The sequence below is a fragment of the Phocoena phocoena genome, chromosome 5 (genome assembly GCF_963924675.1).
Source record: "Phocoena phocoena chromosome 5, mPhoPho1.1, whole genome shotgun sequence".
Lineage (NCBI taxonomy): Eukaryota > Metazoa > Chordata > Mammalia > Artiodactyla > Phocoenidae > Phocoena > Phocoena phocoena.
Genome location: NC_089223.1, coordinates 16,141,993 through 16,163,790, shown reverse-complemented (window position 1 = coordinate 16,163,790; position 21,798 = coordinate 16,141,993). Strand labels below are relative to the sequence as shown.

Here is a 21,798-nt window from a genome sequence, read left to right as displayed (position 1 = left end):
TCTACCTCATTTTTGCCCTGTAGCATTGGTTGACATTTCAGAGAGCGTGAGTTGGCATAGGGCTGGAAAATATGTAATTATAAGAATCATCTGCTCTTGAATTTCCCATTATATAGTAGTCATGATTCAGGCAGACTTTTCATAGGTGTTTGATTTGGAATGAGAAGTTTTCTTCTTCCATGACCTTTGATTAAAATGTGGCATTTTGGTAAACAAATAGAAGATAGTTTCTGCATAATCCAGTTGTGAATCAGAGCTGGTAAAGCATTGTAAATCTTTGACCTGTATCATATAAGCAGTAACATATGTAATTGTAAATATATTTTAAGATTAAGTGCAGTAAACTTATTTTTTTAATGCTCTGTAGCTTAAAGCAGACTAAGTGCTAAAATGCAGCAAGATGTGTATTAAGAAAAGTTTTGCTTCACTTAATACTCCTCAAAGGAATTCCAATAGAAGGAAATCTACTACAACTACTTTTGAATATTTTCTTTTCATTTAATGAGTTATAACCATGAATGCAAATATTTATCAGTTGCTTTAGCATTTTGGTAAAAGTAGGGGATAGACTATACTTTATAACTGAAAATAAAACTTAGTTACAGTAATGTTTGGATAATAACCTTACCTATTGCATTTATAGATCTTTATGGCTAAAGTTGCAATTTTCAATTAATTGACTGTGGAATTCTATACCCATTTCCTGATGGTATTTTGTGGGGTTTTTTCTGGAAGCCACAGCAACTGGTACATTCTCCCATGCATGGTACGGTTTGTGTATATAAGACTCTCTGTTAAGATACTATGTTTATATATGTATATATGTAAATATAAATTATATGATCTCAAAGTCATGCATGCTGTTTTTATAGTAAGATGGCATTTGCTACAACACTTGTCACTTGGTAGATCAAAACACATTAGCTTCTGTCTTAGTCAATGTGGGCTACTATAACAAAAGTACAATAAACTGTGTGGTTAAACAATAGAAATTTATTTCTCACGGTTTTGGAGTCTGAGAAGTTCAAGATCAAGGTGCCCAAGGTGCTGGCCAATTCTATTTCTAGTGAAGGCCCTGTTCCTGGTTTGCAGATAGACATCTTGCTGTGTTTTCACACAGGAGGGAGAGAGGGAGAGAGAGAGAGAATACGCTCCTCATAAGGACACTAAACCCATCGTGAGGGCTCCACCCTTATGACCCAACTGCCTCTCAAAGGCCCCGTCTCCAAATACCATCACACTGTGGATTAGGGTTTCAGCATATGAATTGTGGAGGGACACAAACATTCAGTCCAGACCAGCATTCCAAAAAGGCTTTATAAATTTGGACATCTATCCTATTAATTGACTTGATATTAGAATGATTGATCTAGAGCCAAAAGTTAAGTTTTATTTAAAATTTTGAAATGTCCTATGTAAATAAAGCTAAAGGATTAACAGTATTTCATATGAACCCATCAATTCTAAAATATTTTAGATTTTAAAATATCAACAAGAATCTATTCTTCAAAGTAAGTGGCTTTGAATTGCCCGTCTACTAGTGGGACAAAGGCTTTTAATTTTGTATCCTATTAATATCTTTTATTTAACATCTTTATTGCAGTATAATTGCTTTACAGTGGTGCGTTAGTTTCTGCTTTATAACAAAGTGAATCAGCTATACATATACATATATCCCCATACCTCTTCCCTCTTGCATCTATCTCCCTCCCACCCTCCCTATCCCACCCCTCTAGGTGGTCACACAGCACCGAGTGGATCTCCCTGTGCTATGCAGCTGATTCCCACTAGCTATTGATTTTACATTTGATAGTGTATATATGTCCATGCCACTCTCTCACTTTGTCCCATCTTACCCTTTCCCCTCCCCATGTCCTAAACTCCATTCTCTAGTAGGTCTGTGTCTTTATTCCCATCCTGCCCCTAGGTTCCTCATGACCATTTTTTTTTCTTAGATTCCATATATGAGTGTTAGCATATAGAATTTGTTTTTCTCTTTCTGACTTACTTCACTCTGTAGGACAGACTCTAGGTCCATCCACCTCACTACAAATAATGCAATTTCGTTTCTTTTTATGGCTGAGTAATATTCCATTATATATGTGCCACAACTTCTTTATCCATTCATCTGTCGATGGACACTTCGGTTGCTTCCATCTCCTGGCTGTTGTAAATAGAGGTGCAATGAACATTTTGGTACATGTCTCTTTTTGAATTATGGTTTTCTCAGGGTATATGCCCAGTAGTGGGATTGCTGGGTCATATGGTAGTTCTATTATTAGTTTTTTAAAGAAACTCCATACTGTTCTCCATAGTGGCTGTATCAATTTACATTCCCACCAACAGTGCAAGAGGGTTCCCTTTTCTCCAAACCCTCCCCAGCATTTATTGTTAGTAGATTTTTTGATGATGGCCATTCTGACTGGTGTGAGGTGATACCTCACTGTAGTTTTGATTTGCATTTCTCTAACGAATAGTGATGTTGAGCATCCTTTCATGTGTTTGTTGACAATCTGTATATCTTCTTTGGAGAAATGTCTGTTTAGATCTTCTGCCCATTTTTGGATTGGGTTGTTTGTTTTTTTGATATTGTGCTACATGAGCTGCTTGTGAATTTTAGAGATTAATCCTTTGTGAGTTGCTTCATTTGCAAATATTTTCTCCCATTCTGAGGGTTGTCTTTTCGTCTTGTTTATGGTTTCCTTTGCTATGCAAAAGCTTTTAATTTTCATTAGGTCCCATTTGTTTGTTTCTATTTGCATTTCTCTAGGAGGTGAGTCAAAAAGGATCTTGATGTGATTTATGTCATGGAGTGTTCTGCCTGTGTTTTTCCTTTAAGAGTTTTATAGTGTCTGGCCTTACATTTAGGTCTTAATCTATTTTCAGTTTATTTTTGTGTATGGTGTTAGGTAGTGTTCTAATTTCATTCTTTTACATGTAGCTGTCCAGTTTTATCTGCACCACTTATTGAAGTGGCTGTCTTTTCTCCATTGTATATTCTTGGCTCCTTTATCAAAAATAAGTTGATCATATGTGCATGGGTTTATCTCTGGGCTTTCTATCCTGTTCCATTGATCTCTATTTCTGTTTTCTGTGCCAGTACCATACTGTCTTGATTACTGTAGCTTTGTAGTATAGTCTGAAGTCAGGGAGCCTGATTCCTCCTGCTCTGTTTTTGTTTCTCAAGATTGCTTTGGCTATTCGGGGTCTTTTGTGTTTCCATACAAATTGTAAAATTTTTTGTTCTAGTTCTGTGAAAAATGCCATTGGTAGTTTGACAGGGATTGCATTGAATCTGTAGATTGCTTTGGGTAGTATAGTCGTTTTCACAATGTTGATTCTTCCAATCCAAGAACATTGTATATCTCTCCATCTGTGTTTATCATCTTTAATTTCTTTCATCAGTGTCTTATAGTTTTTTGCATACAGGTCTTTTTCTCCTTAGGTAGGTTTATTCCTAGGTATTTTATTCTCTTTGTTGCCGTGGTAAATGGGAGTGTTTCCTTAATTTCTCTTACAGATTTTTCATCATTAGTGTATAGGAATGCAAGAGGTTTCTGTGCCTTAATTTTGTGTCCTGCTACTTTAACAAATTCATTGATTAGATCTAGTAGTTTTCTGCTAGCATGTAAGGATTCTCTATGTATAGTATCATGTCATCTGCAAACAGTGACAGCTTTACTTCTTTTCCAATTTGGATTCTTTTTATTCTTTTTCTTCTCTGATTGTTGTCTAAAACTTTCAAAACAATGTTGAATAATAGTGGAGAGAATGGGCAACCTTGTCTTGTTCCTGATCTTAGTGGAAATGCTTTCAGTTTTTCACCATTAAGAACGATGTTGCCTTGGGTTTGTCATATTCGGCCTTTATTATGTTGAGGTAAGTTCCCTCTATGCCTACTTTCTGCAGGGTTTTTATCATAAATGGGTGTTGAATTTTATCAAAAGTTTTTTCTGTATCTATTGAGATGATCATATGGTTTTTCTCCTTCATTTAGTTAATATGGTGTATCACATTGACTGATTTGTGTATGTTGAAGAATCCTTGAAATTCCTGGGATAAACACCACTTGATCATTGTGTATGATCCTTTTAATGTGCTGTTGCATTCTTTTTGCTAGTATTTTGTTGAGGATTTTTGCATCCATTTTCCTCAGTGATATTGGCCTGTAGTTTTCTTTTTTTGTGACATCTTTGTCTGCTTTTGGTATCAGAGTGATGGTGGCCTAGTAGAATGAGTTCAGGAGTGTTCCTCCCTCTGCTATATTTTGGAAGAGTTTGAGAAGGATGGGTGTTAGCTATTCTCTAAATGTTTGACAAAATTCGCCTGTGAAGCCATCTGGTGCTAGGCTTTTGTTTGTTGGAAAATTTTAAATCACACTTTCAATTTCAGTGCTTGTGATTGGTCTGTTTATATTTTCCATTTTCTCCTGGTTCAGTCTTGGGAGGTTGTGCTTTTCTAAGAATTTGTACATTTCTTCCAGTTTGTCCATTTTTTTGGCATACAGTTGCTTGTAGTACTCTCTCATGATCCTTTGTATTTCTGCATTGTCAGTTTTTACTTCTCCTTTTTCATTTCTAATTCTGTTGATTTGAGTCTTCTCCCATTTTTTCTTGATGAATCTGGCTAATAGTTTATCAATTTTGTTTATCTTTTCAGGGAACCAGCTTTTAGTTTTATTTGTCTTTTTTATCTTTTCCTTCATTTCTTCTTCATTTATTTATGATCTGGTCTTTATGATTTCTTTCCTTCTGCTAACTTGGGGGTTGTTTTGTTCCTCTTTCCCTAATTACTTTAGGTGTAGGTTTAGGTTGTTTATTTGAGATATTTCTTGTTTCTTGAGGTATGATTGTATTGCTATAAACTTCCCTCTTAGAACTGCTTTTGCTGCATCACATACTTTTTTTTTTTTTTTTTTTTTGCGTCACGCGGGCCTCTCACTGTTGTGGCCTCTCCCATTGTGGAGCACACGCTCCGGACGCGCAGGCTCAGCAGCCACGGCTCACGGGCCCAGCCGCTCCGCGGCATGTGGGATCTTCCCGGACCGGGGCATGAACCTGTGTCCCCTGCATCGGCAGGCAGACTATCAACCACTGCGCCACCAGGGGAGCTCCATCATCACATACATTTTGGGTCATTGCCTTTTCATTGTCATTTTTTTCTAGGTATTTTTTGATTTCCTCTTTGATTTCTTCAGTGACCTCTGAGTTATTAAGTAGTGTATTGTTTAGCCTCCATGTCTTTCTATTTTTTACATGTTTTTTCCTGTAATTTATATGTAGTCTCATAGTGTTGTGATCAGAAAAGATACTTGATATGATTTCAATTTTCTTAAATTTACCAAGGCTTGATTTGTGACCCAAGATATGATGTATCCTGGAGAGTCTTCCATGAGCACTTGAGAAGAAAGTGTATTCACTTGTTTTTGGATGGAATGTCCTATAAATATCAATTAAGTCCACCTTGTTTAATGTATCATTTAAAGCTTGTGTTTCCTTAATTATTTTCATTTTGGATGATCTGTACATTGGTGAGCGTGGGTTGTTAAAGTCCCTTACTATGATTGTGTTACTGTCGATTTCCCTTTTTATGGCTGTTAGCATTTGCCTTATGTATTGAGGTGTTCCTATGTTTGGTGCATAAATATTTACAATTGTTATATCTTTTTCTTGGATTGATCTCTTGATCATTATGCACTGTCCTTCTTTCTCTCTTGTAATCGTCTTTGTTTTAAAGTCTATTTTGTCTGATATGAGAATTGCTACTCCAGCTTTCTTTTTATTTCCATTTGCATGGTATATCTTTTTCCATCCCCTCACTTTCAGTCTGTATGTGTCTCTAGGTCTGAAATGGGTCTCTTGTAGACATCATATATATGGGTCTTGTTTTTGTATCCATTCAGCCAGTCTATGTCTTTTGGTTGGAGCATTTAATTCATTTACATTTAAGGTAATTATTGATATGTATGTTCCTGTTACAAGTTTCTTAATTGTTTTGGTTTTGTTATTTTAGGTCTTTTCCTTCTCTTGTGTTTCCTGCCTAGAGAAGTTCCTTTAGCATTTGCTGTAAAGCTGGTTTGGTGGTGCTGAAATGTCTTAGCTTTTGCTTGTCTGTAAAGGTTTTAATTTCTCTGTTGAATTTGAATGAGATCCTTACTGGGTAGAGTAATCTTTGTTGTAAGTTTTTCCGTTTTATCACTTTAAATGTGTCTGCCACTCCCTTCGGGCTTGCTGAGTTTCTGCTGAAAGATCAGCTGTTAACCTTATGGGGATTCCCTTGTATGTTGTTGTTTTTCCTTTGCTGCTTTTAATATTTTTTCTTTGTATTTAATTTTTGATAGTTTGATTAATATGTGTCTTGGCATGTTTCTCATTAGATTTATCCTGTATGGGACTCTCTGTACTTCCTGGACTTGATTGACTATTTCCTTTCCCACATTAGGGAAGTTTTCAATATAATCTCTTCAGGTATTTTCTCAGTCCCATTCCTTTTCTTGTCTTCTTCTGGGACCCCTATAATTTGAATATTGGTGCATTTAATGTTATCCCTGAGGTCTCTGAGACTGTCCTTAATTCTTTTATTCTTTTTTCTGCTGTGCATTATTTATTTTCACTATTTTATATTCTTGGTTAGTTATCTGTTTTTCTACCTCAGTTATTCTGCTATTGATTCCTTCTAGAGAATTTTTAATTTCATTTATTGTGTTGTTCATCATTGTTTGTTTCATCTTTAGTTCTTCTAGGTCCTTGTTAAACATTTCTTGTGTTTTCTCCATTCTGTTTCCAAGATTTTGTATCATCTTTACTATCATTGCTCTGAATCCTTTTTCAGGTAGACTGCCTAGTTTCTCTTCAGTTGTTTGGTCTGGTGGGTTTTTACCTTGCTCCTTCATCTTCTGTGTGTTTGTCTGTCTTCTCATTTTGCTTAACTTACTGTGTTTGTGGTCTCCTTTTCACAGACTGCATGTTCGTAGTTCCTGTTGTTTTTGGAGTCTGCCCCCAGTGGCTACGGTTGGTTTAGTGGGTTGTTTAGGCTTCCTGGAGGAGGTGAGTGGTGCCTGTGTTCTGGTGGATCACACTGGATCTTGTCTTTGTAGTGGGCAGGACCACGTCTGGTGGTGTGTTTTGCCGTGTCTGTGATCTTATGATGATTTTAGTCAGCCTTTCTGCTAGTGGGTGGGTTATGTTCCTGTCTTGCTAGTTGTTTGGCAGAGGCTCTCCAGCACTGTAGCTTGCTGGTTGTTGAGTGGAGCTGTGTGTTGGCGTTGAGATGGAGATCTCTGGGAGATTTTTGCCGTTTGGTAATATGTGGGGCTGGGAGATCTCTGGTAGACCAATATCCTGAACTTGGCTCTCCCACCTTAAAGGAACAAGCCTGACACCTGGCTGGAGTACCAAAACCCTGTTATCTACATGGCTCACAATAAAAGGGAGAAAAAAAGAAAGAAAGAAAGTAAAAAACTAAAATAAAGTTATGAAAATAAAAATAATTATTTAAAATGAAAAAAAATTAAAAAGTAATGAAAGTAAGAAATAAAGAAGATAGCAACCAAACCAAAAAACAAATCCACCAATGATAATAAGTGCTAAAAACTATATTAATAAAAAAGAATAAAAAAAAAAACCAGACAGACAGAACTGTAGGACAAATGGTAAAAGCAAAGCTCTATAGACAAAATCACAAACGGAAAGATACACATGCACACTCACCAAAAGGGAAAATGGAAAAATATATATAATCATTGCTCCCAAAGTCCACCCTCTCAATTTGGGATGATTTGTTGTCTATTCAGGTATTCCAGAGATGTACAGTACATCAGGTTGATTGTGGAGATTTAATCTGCCGCTCCTGAGGCTTCTGGGAGAGATTTCCCTTTCTTTTCTTTGTTTGCACAGCTCCTGGGGTTCAGCTTTGGATTGGCCCCACCTCTGCGTGTAGGTCACCTGAGAGCGTCTGTTCCTGCCCAAACAGGATAGGGTTAAAGTAGCAGTTGATCAGGGGCTCTGGCTCACTCAGGCTGGGGGGAGGGAGGGGTACGGAATGCAGGGCGAGCCTGCAGCGGCAGAGGCCAGCGTGACGTTGCACCAGCCAGGGGCGCGCCGTGTGTTCTCCCGGGGAAGTTTCCCTGGATCATGGGTCCCTGCCAGTGGCGGGCTGCACAGGCTACCGGGAGCGGAGGTGTGGATAGTGAGCTCTGCTTGCACACAGGCTTCTTGGTGGCTGCAGTAGCACCCTTAGCGTTTCACACCCATGTCTGGGGTCCGTGCTGATAGCTGTGGTTTGTGCCCATCTCTGGAGCTCGTTTAGGTGGTGCTCTGAATCCCCTCTCTTTGTGTACCCCAAAACAATGGTCTCTTGACTCTTAGGCAGGTCCAGACTTTTTCCCGGACTTTCTCCCGGCTAGCTGTGGCGCACTAGCCCCCTTCAGCCTGTGTTCACGCAGCCAACCCCAGTCCTCTCCCTGGGATCCGACCTCCGAAGCCCGAGCCTCAGCTCCCAGCCCCCGCCTGCTCTGGCGGGTGACCAGACAAGCTTCTCGGGCTGGTGAGTGCTGGTCGTCCCTGATCCTCTGTGTGGGAATCTCTCCGCTTTGCCCTCCGCACCCCTGTTGCTGTGCTCTCCTCTGTGGCTCCGAAGCTTTCCCCCTTCGCCACCTGTAGTCTCCGCCCGCGAAGTGGCTTCCTAGTGTGTAGAAACCTTTCCATCTTCACAGCTCCCTCCCAGAGGTGCAGGCCCTATCCTTATTCTTTTTTCTCTGTTTTCTTACTTTTCCCCTACCCAGTTATGTGGGGAGTTCCTTGCCTTTTGGGGTGTCTGATGTCTTCTGCCAGCATTCAGTAGGTGTTCTGTAGGAGTTGCTCCACATATAGATATATTTCTGATATATTTGTGGGGAAGAAATTGATCTCTGCATCTTACTCTTCCGCCATCTTGAAGGTCTCCTCCCTATTAATATCTTTATATCTACTCTTGTATTTCACTGTTTATGTTCATTGTCAATATTCTATGCTCCAAGTTTTTATTTCCTTTCCCACAGTGTCTTTTAAATGCCCTCTAATTTAGTTTCATTCATCACCACTCTTCTAAAGTTACATCCTATATACTCTACAATGACCTCCCTGTAAGTCTCCTCTTGAAATATTTGATATAGTAGACCTCTAACACTGTTCATATGCGAGGCATGGCATGTGATAGACACTCAAAATAAGTATTGGATAACATGCAAATGGAGAAAGAAATAACCTCTCCCTATTTACTGTCTATTATGTTGTAGTAGCTAGATTTATTAACTAGACTGTTTCCTTCTTTGATTCTTCTCCTCCCTCTCTGTGCAGTCCCCCAAGTTCCAGTCCTTAGTTATTTAGTTTGTCTCTCTCTGTGATCTTTCACTTAGAGAAACCTCAACTATTGTCTCTGCGTGAATAACTCCATTCTTTTTCTCCAGGCAAGCTTCCTCATGAGCTTCAGTTATATATCTACGATTGTCCTCTAGACCCTTCTATTTGGATATCCTGCATCTTTTCAAACATAATTGGTTCAAAATCAAGCACAAGATATTCCTCTCCTCCTTCTTTCTATGTTTCTTTATTTCCATCATAGTATTACTCTTTTTATAGCCACTTTTCTTTTTTATCTTCTTCTAATCACTGTACATACTAAATGTTTATTACATTTCTTAGAAAATATTCTGAGTTGTTCTTCCTTTCCATTATCAATGTTAGTGAACTCCTTGTTAGTGACCCTGAAACAGCCCATCTTCCAGCCATTCCATCCTATGAACTACTGCCAGAGTTTATTTCTTAAACTATCTCTTTCTTCATGAATCTCCTTTAGTCAAAAACCTTCAAGAGCTAGACTATGGAAGTGGTTTTCAAAAGCCTTTTTTAAAAAAAATTACTAAACAACTTCAGTTAAATAAAATCTTGTATGGGACCCAAACAAATAAAACAGTAAATCTGTAGTTGTTTTGGCTGAAAATATTTAAAGCCTCTTGTATTTGGGCTTTACCTACACATTGTCCCCTGGGCAGTTCTTTAGAATTTCTGGTACATTTTAGAATACAATTTGAAACCTATGGCCTCTAGTACAAAATCTTTATTTAGGATTTAGGCCCTGTTCCATTTAACCAATCTGTTTGCTACATAAAACTTTTTCCATGTAAATTTATGCCTTGACTTCTGTCATGTTTAGTGCCCAGAATGCTGTTAAACCACCTTTCTGCTTCTTTAAATCTTATTCATATCCCCAATGCAGTTCAGTCATCACCTCTTCACTGAACATGTGAATGAATATGTAGGAATAAAAGAGTTGGGTATCTTTTTTCACTATGTAGATATATTTTGAGGGGGTACTGTTTTCTTCTTTTGGAAATTACTTCTGATTTGAATTTAATTATTACATACACAGAGGTCTGTGCAGGCGTATCTTGGAGATATTTCAGGTTTGATTCCAGACCACCACAATAAAGCACATGTCCCAATAACAGGAGTCACAGAAATTTTTTGGTTTCCCAGTGCATATAAAAGTTATGTTTACACTGTACTGTAGTCTATTAAATGTGCAATAACGTTATGTCTAAAAAATGCACATACCTTAATTTAAAAATACTTTATTGCTAAAAGATGCTAAACATCTTTTGAGCCTTCAGCAAGTCATACTCTTTTTGTTGGTAGTTGGTATATTGTCTTACCTTGATGTTGCCTGCTGACTGATCAGGGTGGTGGTTGCTGAAGAGCTAGGTGGCCGTGGCAATTTCTTCAAATAAGACAACAATGAAATTTGTTGCATCAATTGACTCTTCCTTTCATGAATGGTTTTTCTATAGCATGCATGCTGTTTGGTAGCATTTTACCCACCATAGAACTTCTTTCAAAATTGGAGTCATTCCTCTCAAACCCTGCTGCTGCTTTGTCAACTAACTTTATGTAATATTCTAAATCCTTTCTTATCAAAATTTCAGCAGTCTTCATAACATCTTCACCAGGAGTAGATTCCATCTCAAGAAACCACTTTCTTTGCTCAACCATAAGAAGCAACTCCTCATCCATTAAAGGTTTACCATGAGACTGCAACAATTCAGTCATCTTCAGACTCCATTTCTAATTTTAGTCCTCTTACTATTTCAACATCTGCGGTTTCTTCCTTCACTGAGTCTTGAATCCCTCAGTCATTCAACTTCTTCCAAACTCCTGTTAAGGTTGATATTTTCACCTCTTCCCATGAATTAAAAAAATATATATATATTTTTACAAATATTCTTAATGACATCTAGAATGATGAACACTTTCCAGAAGGCTTTTAATTGAGCTTGCCCACATCTGTCAGAGGAATCACTCTCTATGGCAGCTAGATCCTTCTGAAGTATATATTTATATTTTGACTGCACCACGTGTCTTTCAGGATCTTAGTGCCGTAACCAGGAGACCAGGGGTCAAACTTGGCCCCTCTGCAGTGGAAGCATAGAGTCCTAACCACTGGACTGCCAGAAAACTCCCAAAATATAATTATTAAATAATAAGACTTGAAAGTCAAACTGACTCCTTGATCCGTGGGCTGCAGAATGGATGTCGTGTTAGCAGCCATAAAAACATCATTAATCTCATGGCACATCACCATCAGAGCTCTTGGGTGACTAGGTACATTGTCAATGTAAAGTAATATTTTGAAAGGAATCTTTTTTTCTGAACAGTAGGTCTCAGCAGTGGGCTTAAAATATTCAGCAAACCATGTTGTTAACAGATGGGCCATCATCCAGGCTTTGTTATTCCATTTATAGAGCACAGGCAGAATAGATATAGCATAATTCTTAAAGGCCCTAGGATTTTTGGAATGGTAAATGAGTATTGGGTTCAACTTAAAGTCACCAGGTAATTAGCCCCTACAAAGAGAGTCAGCCTGTCCTTGAAGCTTTGAAGCCAGGCATTGACTTCTCCTCGCTAGCTATTGAGTTGGCCAAAAAGTGCCTTCAGTTTTTAAGTGAAAATAAAAGATGCATTTTTCATTTTCAGCAAGAACTTTATTGACCAACATATCTGCCCTTTTGTTCCACTACCTTCTGCCATTTTTCAGGCAACTTCATAATTCCATCTTCCCAAAACTTTTTATCTTTTTGAGCAAAGAACTGTTCCAGGTGCCTTTTACAGTCTTCCAGGGAATTGAAATTTTTCCATTAAGAGAAGTTTGTAAAGACCGAAATAAGTGGAAATCCAAAGGTGAAATGTCTGGTGAATACGGCAGATGAATCAGAACTTCCCAGCCAAGATGTAACAGTTTTTGCCTGGTCATCAAAGAAACATGTGGTCTTGTGTTATCCTGATGGAAGATTATGCGTTTTCTGTTGACTAATTCTGGATGCTTTTTGTTGAGTGCTGCTTTCCGTTGGTCTAACTGGGAGCAGTACTTGTTGGAATTAATCGTTTGATTTTCCGGAAGGCACTCATAATAGAGGACTCCTTTCCAATCCCACCATATACACAATATCACCTTCTTTGGATGAAGCCCGGCCTTTGGTGTGGTTGGTGGTGTTCATTTCACCTGCCCCACGATCTCTTCCGTTCCACATTAATGTACAGCATCCACTTTTCATCGTCCATCACAATTTGTTTTAAGAATGGAACATTTTCATTACGTTTAAGTAGAGAATCGCATGTGGAAATATGGTCAAGAAGGTTTTTTTCACTTAACTTACGTGTAAACCAATCATAAGTGATTAATATAACCAAGCTGGTGCAAATGGTTTTCAACGCTTGATTTGGATATTTTGAGTATGTCAGCTGTCTTCCACGTGGTATAACATTGATTGTTCTCAATTAATGTCTCAATTTCATTGCTATCAGCTTCAACTGGTCTACCCGACTGGAGCATCATCCAGCAAGAAATCTCCAGCACGAAGCTTCACAAACCACTTTTGACAAGTTCAGTCAGTCACAGCACCTTTTTCATACACTTTCATACACCTTTTTCATGGGCAAATCATTTTTTTGCGTTTCAGTTGCATTTTTACCTTTCTTGAAATAATAAAGCGTAATATGCCAAAAATGTTGCTTTTTTCCTTCCATCTTCAATATTAAAATGGCTACAGAAGAATTCACCAATTTTGATGTCTTTTTTAAATGCACGCTGATATGACAGCTGTCACATACAATCTAACAAGATTGTTTTGAATGAAGTTAAAGACAACTAAGTGCTACTAGAGCCATCTTACAGAAAAAAACCAAACGAAACTTTTGGCCATCCCAACATGAAAGTCCTCGATGGTATCTTCTTCCAAAAGAGGGCTGTTTTGTCTACAGTGAAAATCTGTTGTTTAGTGTAGCCACCTTCATTAATTATCATAGCTAGAACTTCTGGATAACTTGCTGCAGCTTCTGTGTCAGCACTTGCTGCTTCACCTTGCACTTTTATGTTATGGAGACGGCGTCTTTACTTAAACTAACATCTGCTAGCTTCAAACTTTTCATCTGTAGCTTCCTCACCTCTCTCAGCCTTCACAAAACTGAAGAGAGTTGGGGCCTTGCTCTGTATTAGCCTTTGGCTTAAGGGAATGTTGTGCCTGGTTTGATCTCTACCCAGACCACTAAAACTTTCTCCATATCAGAATTAAAGCTGTTTTGCTTTCTTATTATTCATGTGTTCACTGGAAGAGCACTTTTAATTTCCTTCAAGAACTTTTCCTTTGCATTTACATCTTGGCTGACTAATATTTAGTGCAAGAGGCCTACCTTTTGACCTATCTCAAGTTTTTTTTGTTTTGTTTTTGTGTTTTTGCGGTACACGGGCCTCACTCTGTTGTGGCCTCTCCCGTTGTGGAGCACAGGCTCAGCTGCCATGGCTCACGGGCCCAGCCGCTCCGTGGCATGTGGGATCCTCCCAGACTGGGGCACAAACCCATGTCCCCTGCGTCGGCAGGCAGACTCTCAACCACTGCGCCACCAGGGAAGCCCCTATCTCAGGTTTTGACATGTCTTCCTCACTAAGTTTTATCATTTCTAGCATTTGATTTCTAGTGCCCCATGGTAGGGGTGCTACTTGGCCTTATTTCAATATTGTTGTGTCTCAGGGAATAGAAAGACCCAAGGGCAGAGAGAGAGATGGGGAAGAAATCAGAACACACACAACACTTATGAATTAAGTTTGCTATCTTATATGGGCACGGTTTGTGCTACCCCAAAACAATTAAAATAGTAATATCAAAGATCACTGATTATATATTACCATAACAGATATAATTTTAATAATGAAAAAGTTTGAAATATTGTGAGAAGTACGTGAACAAATGCTATTAGAAAAATGGTGCTGATAGGCTTGCTAGAAGCAGGGTTACTACAAACCTTGAATTTGTAAAAAACACAGTATCTGAAAAGTGCAATAAAGTAAAGTGCAATAAAATGAGGTATGCTTGTGTTTTATGCTGATCATATTTCAAATCCCTGAACTGAATGACTTTAAGCATTCAAAAGGATGGGTTCAAGAGTGATGCTAAATATAAATGTTAAGATAACAAATCTAAGAATAATATACATGTGACCAAGATCAATCATTTAAAACATGCTTTATTATTTTTACATTTGTTTTCTCTTAGGGCCTGCAACATACAATCCTGTTTTAAAGAAATCTTGCTCCATACCCTTATTTGTTAAAGCATCAAAGCGTTTTAAAGATTCCAAAGAGATTACTCCTGGTCCAGCGACATATGAGGTTTGTCAATGATATTTCTCTTTTAATAATAACACAAGAATGGAAAAATTTCCAGAAAGTACTGGAAATGTCTTCATTAAAGTCCTTTCCATATGTTCTATTCTTATTACTAACCAAAATCTTTTGGCTAAGAAAGACTTTTTTAAAGATAAATTCTGACATTTCTGAAAGAATTATTTGAGAATTTAAGAATTATTTAACAATTTATCTATAAATAGCCTCTACAGCACAAATATGTATAATTTTTATATCCCTACAACTCTAAATATTTACTTGTTTACATACACAAATTGAAATAGAAATTTCCAAATGTTTATTGAAATCAAGAATTTATTAGAGAGCTCAGAAGAAGAAAGCCCTGTGGATCCAATAAAACCAGGTATTGATCTTTTATTTTCTTTTAATAAATGCAGGTGGTTTAGATTCATAATAAATAAATGTCTCATTATGCTGTGGGTCTTCTGATTGTAAGGGTTTTAGAAATTGTGTTCACTCTAGGGTTTTATTCCCCACTTGGTGTGAAAAGGTTTTCCTATTGGCTGATAGCAATTAAGAGTGCAAACCATAATGAATGTTCTTATTTGGGTTAGTTAATGACAAATTTATTTTTATTGAATGTATGTTTTTCTACTTTGTCAAAATGTCATAATCCAAAGAATTTTTCAGCATTCTGTCAAAAGCACATTTATAATATAATATCAGAAAAGGGAGAAAAAAGAATAATGAAAGACTTGTTATTTTACTTGTTGGTTGTTGATTCCCCCAAAATATCACTGTTACTTTCTACTGATAAGCAAATCTAACTTTTATAAGACTTACTTCACAAAGGGAAAATCTGCTAGACAGAGTCTTAGTAGTAGTTCAGAAGGTGAAAGTCAAGGGGCGATACATTATATATATACAGTGTTTTAGGGCCTTGGCTCTGTAATGTAAGGCAAGTCTTGCAAATTGGGAACTGATAGAGATTTGGCAAAGTTTATGACATATTTACTCTTGTTTGTTGGGTACAGTGAGGAAAGGTCTTTAAGCAAGTATTGATCAGTAAACTATTAGTCTTAATAAGTTAGATATTATAGATGTTCAGTTGATCGTATTAAATCATAGAAAATCTTTAACTGATTGCTTCCCCACTCCTTTTGATAACTGGTTTTAATGGTGTCCACAAATGATAAATGCCAGTAAATCTGATGTTATACTTTTTCATTTTGTGCTACATTTGTCATAGAAGATGTACCCACTAGTATTCTTAGTATTTAAAGATGCTATTGCTTTTTCTTTCACTAAGATTTTATGATTTATATTTATACTTCCTCAGTCATTTATTGTGGAATATTATTTTCCGTGTCAGAAAAAAACATTTATGGATTTAATAATGAGGTTTAGTTAAGGTAATGCCTAAAATGTCAAACTAATATATCCATATATTATATAGTAGATACAATACTGCAGTAGAAGGTTAATTTTCTGTTGAGGACTGTCTGTAAATTTTTGTCTTTCCAACACCACTTGTTTCTGTTAATTTTTTGAACAAATAATTTTTTTGAGCAAATAATTTTCTTTCATAATTTTTCTTCTTGAAAGGAAAAGTTTCTTTTTTTTAACATCTTTATTGGAGGATAATTGCTTTACAGTGCTGTGTTTGTTTCTGCTTTATAACAGTGAATCAGCTATACATATACATATATCTCCATATCTCCTCCATCTTCTGTCACCCTACCACCCTTCCTATCCCACGCCTCTAGGTGGACACAAAGCACCAAGCTGATCTCCCTGTGCTATGCGGCTGCTTCCCACTAGCTATCTGTTTTACATTTGGTAGTATATATAAGTCCATAACACTCTGTCACTTCATCCCAGCTTACCCTTGCTCCTCCCTGTGTCCTCAAGTCCATTCTCTACATCTGTGTCTTTATTCCTGTCCTGCCCCTAGGTTCTTAAGAACTGTTGTTGGTTTTTTTTTTAGATTCCATATATATGTGTTAGCATACTGTATTTATTTTTCTCTTTCTGACTTACTTCACTCTGTATGACAGTCTCCAGATCCATCCACCTCACTACAAATAATTCAATTCCATTTCTCTTTATGGCTGAGTAATATTCCATTGTATATATGTGCCATGTCTTCTTTATCCATTCATCTATCAGTGGACACTTAGGTTGCTTCCATGTCCTGGCTATTGTAAACACAGCTGCAGTGAAGAGTGTGGTACATGACTCTTTTAAATTACGGTTTTCTCAGGATATATGCCCAGTAGTGGGATTCCTAGGTCGTATGGTAGTTCTATTTTTAGTTTTTTAAGGAACCTCCATACTGTTCTCCATAGTGGCTGTATCAATTTACATTCCCACTGACCGTGCAGGAGGGTTCAATTTTCTCTACACCCTCTCCAGCATTTATTGTTTGTAGATTTTTTGATGATGCCATTCTGACTGGTGTGAGATGATACCTCATTACAGTTTTGATTTGTATTTCTCTAATGATTAGTGATGTTGAGCATCCTTTCATGTGTTTGTTGGCAATCTGTATATCGTCTTTAGAGAAATGTCTATTTAGGTCTACTGCCCATTTTTGGATTGGGCTGTTTGTTTTTTTGATATTGAGCTGCATGAGCTGCCTGTATATTTTAGAGATTAATCCTTTGTCAATTGATTCATTTGCAAATATTTTCTCCCATTCTGTGGGTTGTCTTTTCATCTTGTTTATGGGTTCCTTTGCTGTGCACAAGTGTTTAAGTTTCATTAGGTCCAATTTATTTATTTTTGTTTTTATTTTCGTTTCTCTAGTGGGTGGGTCAAAAAGCGTTTTGCTGTGATTTATGTCATAGAGTGTTCAGACTATGTTTTCCGCTAAGAGTTTTACAGTGCCTGGCCTTACATTTAGGTCTGTAATCCATTTGGAGTTTATTATTGTTTATGGTTTTAGGAAGTGTTCTAATTTCATTCTTTTACATGTAGCTGTCCAGTATTCCCAGCACCACTTACTGAAGAGGCTATCTTTTCTCCACTGTATATTCTTGCCTCCTTTGTCAAAGATAAGGTGACCATATGTGTGTGGATTTATCTCTGGGCTTTCTATCCTGTTCCATTTTTCTATATTTGTTTTTCTGCCATTACCATACAGTCTTGATTACTGTAGCTTTGTAGTATAGTCTGAAGTCAGAGAGCCTGATTCCTCTAGCTCTGTTTTTCTTTCTCAAGATTGCTTTGGCTATTCGAGGTCTTCTGTGTTTCCATACAGATTGTGAAAATTTTTATTCCACTTTTGTAAATAATGCCATTGGTAGTTTGATAGGGATTGCATTGAATCTGTAGATTGCTTTGGATTGTATAGTCATTTTCACAATGTTGATTCTTCCAATCCAAGAATACAGTATATCTCTCCATCTGTTTGTATCATCTTTAATTTCTTTCATCGGTATCTTATATTTTTCGGCATACAGGTCTTCTGTCTACTTAAGTAGTTTTATTCCTAGGTATTTTATTCTTTTTGTTGCAGTGGTAAATGGAAGTGTTTCCTTAATTTCTCTTTCAGATTTTTCATCATTAGTGTATAAGAATGCAAGAGATTTCTGTGTATTAATTTTGTATCCTGCTACTTCACCAAATTCATTGTTTAGCTCTAGTAGTTTTCTGGTAGCATCTTTAGGATTCTCTGTGTATGGTGTCATGTCATCTGCAAACAGTGACAGTTTTACTTTTCTTTTTTGATCTGGATTCCCTTTCTTTCTTTTTCTTCTCTGATTGCTGTGGTAATACCACCAAAATTATGTGGAATAATAGTGGTGAGAGTGGGCCACCTTGTCTTTTTCCTGATCTTAGTGGAAATGGTTTCACTTTTTCACCATTGAGAACGATGTTGGCTGTGGGTTTGTCATATGTGGCCTTTATTATGTTGAGATAAGTTCCCTCTATGGCTACTTTCTGTAGAATTTTTATCATAAATGGGTGTTGAATTTTGTTGAAAGCTTTTTCTGCAACTACTGAGATGATCATATCGTTTTTATCCTTCAATTTGTTTTATGGTGCATCACTTTGATTGATTTGCGTATATTGAAAAATCCTTGCATTCCTGAGATAAACCCCACTTGATCATGGTGTATGATCCTTTTAATGTGCTGTTGGATTCTGTTTGCTAGTATTTTGTTGAGGATTTTTGCATCCATTTTCATCAGTGATATTGGTCTGTAGTTTCTTTTTGTAACATCTTGTCTGGTTTTGGTATCAGGGTGATTTTGGCCTTATAGAGTGAGTTTGGGAGTGTTCCTCCCTCTACTATATTTTGGAAGAGTTTGAGAAGGATAGGTGTTAGCTCTTCTCTAAATGTTTGGTAGAATTCACCTGTGAAGGCATCTGGTGCTGGGCTTTTGTGTGTTGCAAAATTTTTAATCACAGTCTTAATTTCAGTGCTTATCATTGGTCTGTTTATATTTTCTATTTCTTCCTGGTTCAGTCTTGGAAGGGTGTGCTTTTCTAAGAATTTGTCCATTTCTTTCAGGTTGTCCAATTTATTGGCACATAGTTGCTTGTAGTAATCTCTCGTGATCATTTGTATTTCTGCAGCATCAGTTGTTGTTTGTCCTTTTTCATGTCTAATTCTGTTGATTTGAGTTTTCTCCCTTTTTTTCTTGATGAATTTGGATAATGGTTTATCATTTTGTTTATCTTCTAAAATAAACAGCTTTTAGTTTTATTGATCTTTGCTATTTTTTCCTTCATTTCTTTTTCATTGATATCTAATCTTTATGATTTCTTTCCTTCTGATAACTTTGGATTTTTTTTTGTTATTCTTTCTCTAATTGCTTTAAGTGTAAGGTTAGGTGGTTTATTTGAGATTTTTCTTGTTTCTTGAGGTCGGATTATATTGCTATAATCTTCCCTCTTAGAACTGCTTCTGCTCCATTCCATAGGTTTTGGCCATCATATTTTCATCGTCATTTGTTTCTAGGTATTTTTTGATATCCTCTTTGATTTCTTCAGTGATCTCTTTGTTATTTAGTAGTGCATTGTTTAGCCTCCATGTATTTGTACTTTTTACAGATTTTTTTTCCTGTAATTGATATCTATTCTCATAGCATTGTGGTCAGATAAGATACTTGATATGATTTCAGTTTTCTTAAATTTACCAAGGATTGATTTGTGACCCAGGATATGATCTATCCTGGAGAATTTTCCATAAGTACTTGAGAAGAAAGTGTATTCTGTTGTTTTTGGACAGAATGTCCTATAAATGTCTATTATTCCATCTTGTTTAATGTATCATTTAAAGCTTGTGTTTCCTTATTTATTTTCATTTTCGTTGATCTGTCCACAGGTGAAAGTGGGATGTTAAAGTTCCCTACTTTTTTTTTTTTTGTTAAGTGAAAATTCTCTAGAAGTAATCAGTAGCAGAATAACTGAGGCAGAAGAACGGGTAAGTGACCTGGAAGATAAAATCGTGGAAATAACTTCCACAGAACAGAATAAAGAAAAATGAATGAAAAGAATTGAAGACAGTGTTGGAGACCTCTTGGAGAACATTAAAAGCACCAACATTCAAATTATAGGTGTCACATAAGAAAAAGAGAAAAAGGGACTGAAAAGATATTTGAAGAGATTATAGTTGAAAACTTTCCTAATATGGGAAAGGAAATAGTCAAGTCCAGGAAGTGCAGAGTCCCATACTCCATAAATCCAAGGAGAAACATGCCAAACACATATTAATCAAACTATCAAAAATTAAATACAATGGAAAAATATTAAAAGAAGCAAGGGAAAAGGAACAAATAACATACAAGGGAATCCTGACAAGGTTAACAGCTGATCTTTCAGCAGAAACTCTGCAAGCCAGAAGGGAGTGGAAGGACATATTTAAAGTGATGAAAGGGAAAAACTTACTACCAAGATTACTCTACCCATCAAGGATCTCATTCAGTTTCAACGGAGAAATTAAAACATTTACAGACAAGCGAAAACTAAGAGAATTAAGCACCAGCAAACCAGCTTTACAACAAATGCTAAAGGAACTTCTCTAGGCAGGAAACACAAGAGAAGGAAAAGACCTACAATAACAAATCCAAAACAATTAAGAAAATGGTAATAGGAACACAACATATCGGTAACTACCTTAAATGTAAATGGATTAAATGCTCCAACCAAAAGACATAGACTGGCTGAATGGATACAAAAACAAGATCTGTATATATGCTGTCTACAAGAGACCCACTTCAGACCTAGGGACACATACAGACTGAAAGTGAGGGGATGGGAAAAGATATTCCATGCAAGTGGAAGTCAAAAGAAAGCTGGAGCAATTCTCATATCAGACAAAATAGACTTTCAAATAAAGACTATTACAAGAGAGAAAGAAGAACACTACATAATGATCAAGAGATCAATCCAGGAAGAAGATATAACAATTGTAAATATTTATGCACCTAACATAGTAGCACCTCAATACATAAGGGAAATGCTAACAGCCATAAAAGGGGAAATGGACAGTAACAAAATAATCATAGGGGATGGTTCTCTCATCTTTTATTTATATAAATGTCTTGGTTTTTGGAGTACAGGTCTCTTGCCTCCTTGCGTAAGTTTATTGCTAGGTATTTTATTCTTTCTGATGTGATGGTAAATGGGATTGTTTCCTTAATTTCTCTTTCTGATCTTTCATTATTGGTGTATAGAAATGCACAATATTTCTGTGTATTAATTTTGTATCCCACAACTTTAACAAATTCATTAATGAGCTCCAGTAGTTTTCTAGCAGCATCTTTAGGATTTTCTATGTATAGTATCATGTCATCTGCAAACAGTGACAGTTTTACTTCCTTTCCAATTTTGATTCCTTTTCCTTCTCTGCCATGACTAGGACTTCCAAAACTATATTGAATAAAATTGACGAGAGTGGACATTCTTGTCCTGTTCCTGATCTTAGAGGAAATGTTTTCAACTTTTCACTGTTGAGTATGATGTTAGCTGTGGGTTTGTCATATATGGCTTTTATTATGCTGAGGTATCTTCCCTCTATGTCCACTGTCTGGAGAGTGTTTTTCAAAAATGTGTGTTGAATTTTGTCAAAATATTTTTCTGCATATATTGAGATGATCATATAGTTTTTATTCT

The 21,798-nt window shown here is 36.7% G+C and overlaps 1 protein-coding gene across 1 annotated transcript in view; it reads left to right on the top strand.

Annotated features, from left to right (window-relative positions):
- Positions 1–20,453, top strand: part of STPG2 (sperm tail PG-rich repeat containing 2) — a gene marked incomplete at its 3' end in the record, with an annotated part of 294,294 nt that extends 273,841 nt beyond the window's left edge. The window contains 2 exon segments of the mRNA XM_065878286.1: positions 14,582–14,701; positions 20,443–20,453. Of these exon segments, the coding sequence (XP_065734358.1) occupies positions 14,582–14,701; positions 20,443–20,453 (131 nt within the window).
- Positions 20,454–21,798: the final 1,345 nt, after the last annotated feature.